This window comes from Electrona antarctica, assembly GCF_951216825.1.
Source record: "Electrona antarctica genome assembly, contig: scaffold_49, whole genome shotgun sequence".
Lineage (NCBI taxonomy): Eukaryota > Metazoa > Chordata > Actinopteri > Myctophiformes > Myctophidae > Electrona > Electrona antarctica.
The window spans coordinates 675975-685766 of NW_027638103.1; the positions used below are offsets into that span (position 1 = coordinate 675975).

The window sequence follows — 9792 nt, forward strand, 5'->3', positions numbered from 1 at the left end:
CTAAAAACGAAGTGAGCTCAAACAAGCAGTTATTCACAGAATCTATCCCTGGCCTTGTCCAGGTTGAAACCCCTCTTCCGGAGGAACTGCAGCAAATGCTGGCCCTTTGGCATGTTCCCCTTGTGGGCCAGGGTCTCTTAGCCAAGCCACTGGCGTAGTCAACAGTTCTCTTGTGGGCCAGGGTCTCTTAGCCAAGCCACTGGCGTAGTCAACAGTTCTCTTGTGGGCCAGGGTCTCTTAGCCAAGCCACTGGCGTAGTCAACAGTTCTCTTGTGGGCCAGGGTCTGCTAGCCAAGCCACTGGCGTAGTCAACAGTACTCTTGTGGGCCAGGGTCTCTTAGCCAAGCCACTGGCGTAGTCAACAGTTCTCTTGTGGGACGGGGTCTCTTAGCCAAGCCACTGGCGTAGTCAACAGTTCTCCTGCAGAGGTGTTAATTGTCCTAGGTAATTTGTTGCCCAGCTTGTCATTGAGAGAGCAATCCGGTAACCCCATGGGCACAGCAGTCTCCTTCCTGTCCTGCCCCGTTGGCGCTGGGCACTGAGGTGGCTGTGGAGAGTGGCAGCTGGGGAACCATGGCAGTGGCAACCGGCGAGGCCAACGGAGGAGGACTCCAGCCGGGCATGGAAGTGATTCCTTCTTCCGCCATCTCTTTCAGGTAGTATTCTATGATCTCTTTGCCCTTTTCCAGATACATGGTGTACTGTTTCATGGCGAACTTCTCCACTGTGCGCTCGAAGCCAAAGAACTTCTTAATGTCCAGTGTGGCCGCCTGCTCGAAGCACGTCCAGTCCTCGTTCTCCGGGTGGACCGTGTAGTCGCAGACCTCGTGGACGACGAGGCTCTTGGAGAAGGACTCGTTGGTCACCTCGATGTGCATGGACCTCTCCCTGCGGTTCAGCGTGTTCTTCTGAATGAAGTACAGGTAGCCCACGCCCGTCATCTTCTTGATGAGCTGCGGCATGTCCGCGCTCACTGTGCAACGCCTCACAGTGACCAGAATGGAACCGTCCTCGCTCTGGCTCTCGCTGAGGACGTTGCAGTCCTCGACCACGGGGACCAGAGGACACGTGGGGAACCTCCTCACGTAGGCCGCCATGATCAATTCAAATGGATGTTTGTAGACGCTCACGGGCGACTGGTATTCTTGCACCATCGTCAGATAATCCACCCAACAGCCACAAACAAGCTAACACAAGACCCTAGAGAGGTGACAAACATTATACACCGTAACGCCCCTCCCCCACAACACTAAGTGCTGTATAGTGATGTGATGTCCCAGAGACCTCCGACCTTCAAATAAACTAAAGGTCTGTCTACCTATTATATTATAGTGTCAGATGAGTGGCCTATTTGTGAAGCAACATGACACTATTTATTCTGCAGCTTCTATATATATATATCTCTGAAGCAAGGAATGGTGACATCACTGGTGATTATGACGTCCATATTTGGTCATGGGGGGGGGGGGGGGGGGGGCTGTATACAATTGTCAATGGGAATGTAATGTTTGTGTGTAGGACAAAAATCACACCCGTGTGAAGTGATCATGTGATCGTATCATCTTAAACAACAACACATTCTCTAAAAACAAACTACAACATAAGACACTAAGCCGATTTGCGCAGACAGCTATATGACATAATAATGAATCTGGACCATACAATAACCACTGTCTGTCTGTAACAAGGAAACTATGAGAGTCATGACACTTGATCTATCACGTTGTAATGTGTCGCCTTGAGGTGTCCGAGAACAGCATCGTAGAAGAGGCTCTAACCAGCCCTATGAGAGGCTTGAGGTGTCCGAGAACAGCATCGTAGAAGAGGCTCTAACCAGCCCTATATGAGAGGCTTGAGGTGTCCGAGAACAGCATCGTAGAAGAGGCTCTAACCAGCCCTATGAGAGGCTTGAGGTGTCCGAGAACAGCATCGTAGAAGAGGCTCTAACCAGCCCTATGAGAGGCTTGAGGTGTCCGAGAACAGCATCGTAGAAGAGGCTCTAACCAGCCCTATATGAGAGGCTTGAGGTGTCCGAGAACAGCATCGTAGAAGAGGCTCTAACCAGCCCTATGAGAGGCTTGAGGTGTCCGAGAACAGCATCGTAGAAGAGGCTCTAACCAGCCCTATGAGAGAAGCAGTCGTACTTCGGGAGCCAGTGAAGCAGCCGCGGCTTCACTGGCTCCCGATCACCTTCAGAATTCAGTTTAAAATTGTATTAATAACTTTTAAGGCCATCTCTGGTCTGGCCCCATCTTATATGTCCGATTTACTCAAGCCATATCATGTCCCACAGCGTACTCTGAGGTCCTCAGATAAAGGGCTCCTCGAAAATATCAGGGCCAAATTAGCCATTGGGCCAATGGGGCCGTGGCCCAGGGGCCCTTGGCTCTCAGGGGCCCTTCTGGGAAAATGTAAAGCCCTGTAATGGGTTTGAGGCCCTGAAAAAAGCTCCTGGGGACCTTCATTGGCCATTGATTTTGTTAAATTTAGGTACATTTTTTTATAGAAACACAAAAAACCTCAAAAATTCGGTACGCTCGCGCGATAGGGGGGCCCCACATAATGTACCGGCCCAGGGGCCCTTGTGGGGTTAATCTGTCCCAACATCCAGGCTAAAAACGAAAGGCAACAAAGGGCATTTGCTTTCAAAGCTCCAACCCTCTTTTTGATGAATTGAACATGGTGGACCCTCTTGTAAACAAGTGTAATGCTTAATTGGGTCGTCCACTCAAAGTTAACAGTCTTTGTATTGAGTTTGTGCTTGAAATGTACTGTAATTCTGCAAACTGTTAATAAATATTTCAATCAATCAATCAAAACTCTGGAGATCAGGCTCCCCCGTTTCAAATCCCTCCTGAAAACCCATTTATATAAAGTTGCTTTTATCCCTCAACTGTACTTTTCGTAACTTAATGCATTTTTGAGTGGTGTAAACCACTCCTACAACTGGCTTTTGTGTGCAGAAAAAATGAGCATGGTTGCTATGTTCAAAATAATTTCTGACGTAATTAAATCACACCCGGGTGAACTGGATGACCGTAGCAACCATGCTCATTTTTTCTGCACAAAAAAAGCCAGTTGTGAAATCACATCCTTACACCACTCAGTTCACACAGGTGTGATTCTTTCTACATTGCTTGCTTGTTTTATTGTATCATTACTTATTGTTGTTTACTACATATTGTTTTTCATGTTGTGGATTGTTTTTATTCTCTGTGAAGCACTTTGTAACTTCGTTTCGAAAGGTGCTATATGAATAAAGATCTATTATTATTATTATTATTATTATTATTATTATTATTATTATTATTATTATTATTATTACTTTATCTGTTTTGTTTTGTTTTGTTTTTATATATTGTATTCTGTATTTTTGTAGTAAGGCCTATAGGCTATGTGCTAGGGTTTTCTTTTCTATTATGGACCCACACGTCTGAAATAAAAAACATTATGACAGTAACAACATTATGACAGTAACAACATTATGACAGTAACAACATTATGACAGTAACAACATTATGACAGTAACAACTCACACAACATTATGACAGTAACAACATTATGACAGTAACAACATTATGACAGTAACAACATTATGACAGTAACAACTCACACAACATTATGACAGTAACAACATTATGACAGTAACAACATTATGACAGTAACAACATTATGACAGTAACAACTCACACAACATTATGACAGTAACAACATTATGACAGTAACAACATTATGACAGTAACAACTCACACAACATTATGACAGTAACAACATTATGACAGTAACAACATTATGACAGTAACAACATTATGACAGTAACAACTCACACAACATTATGACAGTAACAACATTATGACAGTAACAACATTATGACAGTAACAACATTATGACAGTAACAACATTATGACAGTAACAACTCACACAACATTATGACAGTAACAACATTATGACAGTAACAACATTATGACAGTAACAACATTATGACAGTAACAACATTATGACAGTAACAACATTATGACAGTAACAACATTATGACAGTAACAACTCACACAACATTATGACAGTAACAACATTATGACAGTAACAACATTATGACAGTAACAACATTATGACAGTAACAACATTATGACAGTAACAACTCACACAACATTATGACAGTAACAACATTATGACAGTAACAACATTATGACAGTAACAACATTATGACAGTAACAACTCACACAACATTATGACAGTAACAACATTATGACAGTAACAACATTATGACAGTAACAACATTATGACAGTAACAACTCACACAACATTATGACAGTAACAACATTATGACAGTAACAACATTATGACAGTAACAACTCACACAACATTATGACAGTAACAACATTATGACAGTAACAACTTACACAACATTATGACAGTAACAACATTATGACAGTAACAACTCACACAACATTATGACAGTAACAACATTATGACAGTAACAACATTATGACAGTAACAACATTATGACAGTAACAACATTATGACAGTAACAACATTATGACAGTAACAACTCACACAACATTATGACAGTAACAACATTATGACAGTAACAACATTATGACAGTAACAACATTATGACAGTAACAGCATTATGACAGTAACAACATTATGACAGTAACAACTCACACAACATTATGACAGTAACAACATTATGACAGTAACAACATTATGACAGTAACAACTCACACAACATTATGACAGTAACAACTCACACAACATTATGACAGTAACAACATTATGACAGTAACAACATTATGACAGTAACAACATTATGACAGTAACACCATTATGACAGTAACAACTCACACAACATTATGACAGTAACAACTCACACAACATTATGACAGTAACAACATTATGACAGTAACAACATTATGACAGTAACAACATTATGACAGTAACAACATTATGACAGTAACAACTCACACAACATTATGACAGTAACAACATTATGACAGTAACAACATTATGACAGTAACAACATTATGACAGTAACAACTCACACAACATTATGACAGTAACAACATTATGACAGTAACAACATTATGACAGTAACAACATTATGACAGTAGCAACATTATGACAGTAACAACTCACACAACATTATGACAGTAACAACATTATGACAGTAACAACATTATGACAGTAACAACTCACACAACATTATGACAGTAACAACATTATGACAGTAACAACATTATGACAGTAACAACATTATGACAGTAACAACATTATGACAGTAACAACATTATGACAGTAACAACTCACACAACATTATGACAGTAACAACATTATGACAGTAACAACATTATGACAGTAACAACATTATGACAGTAACAACATTATGACAGTAACAACTCACACAACATTATGACAGTAACAACATTATGACAGTAACAACATTATGACAGTAACAACTCACACAACATTATGACAGTAACAACATTATGACAGTAACAACATTATGACAGTAACAACATTATGACAGTAACAACTCACACAACATTATGACAGTAACAACATTATGACAGTAACAACATTATGACAGTAACAACATTATGACAGTAACAACATTATGACAGTAACAACTCACACAACATTATGACAGTAACAACTCACACAACATTATGACAGTAACAACATTATGACAGTAACAACATTATGACAGTAACAACATTATGACAGTAACAACATTATGACAGTAACAACTCACACAACATTATGACAGTAACAACATTATGACAGTAACAACATTATGACAGTAACAACATTATGACAGTAACAACTCACACAACATTATGACAGTAACAACATTATGACAGTAACAACATTATGACAGACAGTAACAACATTATGACAGTAACAACATTATGACAGTAACAACATTATGACAGTAACAACTCACACAACATTATGACAGTAACAACATTATGACAGTAACAACATTATGACAGTAACAACATTATGACAGTAACAACTCACACAACATTATGACAGTAACAACATTATGACAGTAACAACATTATGACAGTAACAACATTATGACAGTAACAACATTATGACAGTAACAACTCACACAACATTATGACAGTAACAACATTATGACAGTAACAACTCACACAACATTATGACAGTAACAACATTATGACAGTAACAACATTATGACAGTAACAACTCACACAACATTGACAGTAACAACATTATGACAGTAACAACATTATGACAGTAACAACATTATGACAGTAACAACTCACACAACATTATGACAGTAACAACATTATGACAGTAACAACATTATGACAGTAACAACATTATGACAGTAACAAACTCACACAACATTATGACAGTAACAACATTATGACAGTAACAACATTATGACAGTAACAACATTATGACAGTAACAACATTATGACAGTAACAACTCACACAACATTATGACAGTAACAACATTATGACAGTAACAACATTATGACAGTAACAACATTATGACAGTAACAAACTCACACAACATTATGACAGTAACAACATTATGACAGTAACAACATTATGACAGTAACAAACTCACACAACATTATGACAGTAACAACATTATGACAGTAACAACATTATGACAGTAACAAACTCACACAACATTATGACAGTAACAACATTATGACAGTAACAACATTATGACAGTAACAACTCACACAACATTATGACAGTAACAACATTATGACAGTAACAACATTATGACAGTAACAACATTATGACAGTAACAACATTATGACAGTAACAACTCACACAACATTATGACAGTAACAACATTATGACAGTAACAACATTATGACAGTAACAACATTATGACAGTAACAACATTATGACAGTAACAACATTATGACAGTAACAACTCACACAACATTATGACAGTAACAACATTATGACAGTAACAACATTATGACAGTAACAACTCACACAACATTATGACAGTAACAACATTATGACAGTAACAACATTATGACAGTAACAACATTATGACAGTAACAACTCACACAACATTATGACAGTAACAACATTATGACAGTAACAACATTATGACAGTAACAACATTATGACAGTAACAACATTATGACAGTAACAACATTATGACAGTAACAACTCACACAACATTATGACAGTAACAACATTATGACAGTAACAACATTATGACAGTAACAACTCACACAACATTATGACAGTAACAACATTATGACAGTAACAACATTATGACAGTAACAACATTATGACAGTAACAACTCACACAACATTATGACAGTAACAACATTATGACAGTAACAACATTATGACAGTAACAACATTATGACAGTAACAACTCACACAACATTATGACAGTAACAACATTATGACAGTAACAACATTATGACAGTAACAACATTATGACAGTAACAACTTACACAACATTATGACAGTAACAACATTATGACAGTAACAACATTATGACAGTAACAACTCACACAACATTATGACAGTAACAACATTATGACAGTAACAACATTATGACAGTAACAACTCACACAACATTATGACAGTAACAACATTATGACAGTAACAACATTATGACAGTAACAACATTATGACAGTAACAACTCACACAACATTATGACAGTAACAACATTATGACAGTAACAACATTATGACAGTAACAACATTATGACAGTAACAACTCACACAACATTATGACAGTAACAACATTATGACAGTAACAAACTCACACAACATTATGACAGTAACAACATTATGACAGTAACAACATTATGACAGTAACAACTCACACAACATTATGACAGTAACAACATTATGACAGTAACAACATTATGACAGTAACAACTCACACAACATTATGACAGTAACAACATTATGACAGTAACAACATTATGACAGTAACAACATTATGACAGTAACAACATTATGACAGTAACAACTCACACAACATTATGACAGTAACAACATTATGACAGTAACAACATTATGACAGTAACAACTCACACAACATTATGACAGTAACAACATTATGACAGTAACAACATTATGACAGTAACAACATTATGACAGTAACAACTCACACAACATTATGACAGTAACAACATTATGACAGTAACAACATTATGACAGTAACAACATTATGACAGTAACAACTTACACAACATTATGACAGTAACAACATTATGACAGTAACAACATTATGACAGTAACAACTCACACAACATTATGACAGTAACAACATTATGACAGTAACAACATTATGACAGTAACAACTCACACAACATTATGACAGTAACAACATTATGACAGTAACAACATTATGACAGTAACAACTTACACAACATTATGACAGTAACAACTCACACAACATTATGACAGTAACAACATTATGACAGTAACAACATTATGACAGTAACAACATTATGACAGTAACAACATTATGACAGTAACAACATTATGACAGTAACAACATTATGACAGTAACAACTCACACAACATTATGACAGTAACAACATTATGACAGTAACAACATTATGACAGTAACAACATTATGACAGTAACAACTCACACAACATTATGACAGTAACAACATTATGACAGTAACAACTTACACAACATTATGACAGTAACAACATTATGACAGTAACAACATTATGACAGTAACAACATTATGACAGTAACAAACTCACACAACATTATGACAGTAACAACATTATGACAGTAACAACATTATGACAGTAACAACATTATGACAGTAACAACATTATGACAGTAACAACTCACACAACATTATGACAGTAACAACATTATGACAGTAACAACATTATGACAGTAACAACATTATGACAGTAACAACTTACACAACATTATGACAGTAACAACATTATGACAGTAACAACATTATGACAGTAACAACATTATGACAGTAACAAACTCACACAACATTATGACAGTAACAACATTATGACAGTAACAACTTACACAACATTATGACAGTAACAACATTATGACAGTAACAACTCAAACAACATTATGACAGTAACAACATTATGACAGTAACAACATTATGACAGTAACAACATTATGACAGTAACAACTTACACAACATTATGACAGTAACAACTCAAACAACATTATGACAGTAACAACATTATGACAGTAACAACATTATGACAGTAACAACATTATGACAGTAACAACTCACACAACATTATGACAGTAACAACATTATGACAGTAACAACATTATGACAGTAACAACTCAAACAACATTATGACAGTAACAACATTATGACAGTAACAACATTATGACAGTAACAACATTATGACAGTAACAACATTATGACAGTAACAACATTATGACAGTAACAACATTATGACAGTAACAACATTATGACAGTAACAACATTATGACAGTAACAACTCACACAACATTATGACAGTAACAACATTATGACAGTAACAACATTATGACAGTAACAACTCACACAACATTATGACAGTAACAACTCACACAAGTATGAGAGCAAATCTACTGCTACGCGTAACGCGTGAGCTTGTAGATTGGCTATTTTCAAATATATACTTATAGGCTATACTATAGGCTACTATTATAGTGTAGTAAAATATTCCCCTTTGAAAGATGTTGAAAAAATACTGAAAATTGGAAGTATTAGGCTACACCGGTAAAGTAAAACAATTAAGCTTTCATTTAATGAACCTTAAGTGCTCACTT

At 36.6% G+C, this 9792-nt stretch overlaps 1 protein-coding gene across 1 annotated transcript; it reads right to left on the reverse strand.

The window, feature by feature from the left end:
* Positions 1-464: 464 nt before the first annotated feature.
* Positions 465-1154, reverse strand: LOC306918391 (SEC14-like protein 1; the record flags this gene model as incomplete). Its single annotated transcript, XM_079531290.1, has 1 exon — positions 465-1154. One exon carries the CDS (start codon positions 1152-1154, stop codon positions 465-467), a length of 690 nt encoding a protein of 229 aa, XP_079387416.1.
* Positions 1155-9792: the final 8638 nt, after the last annotated feature.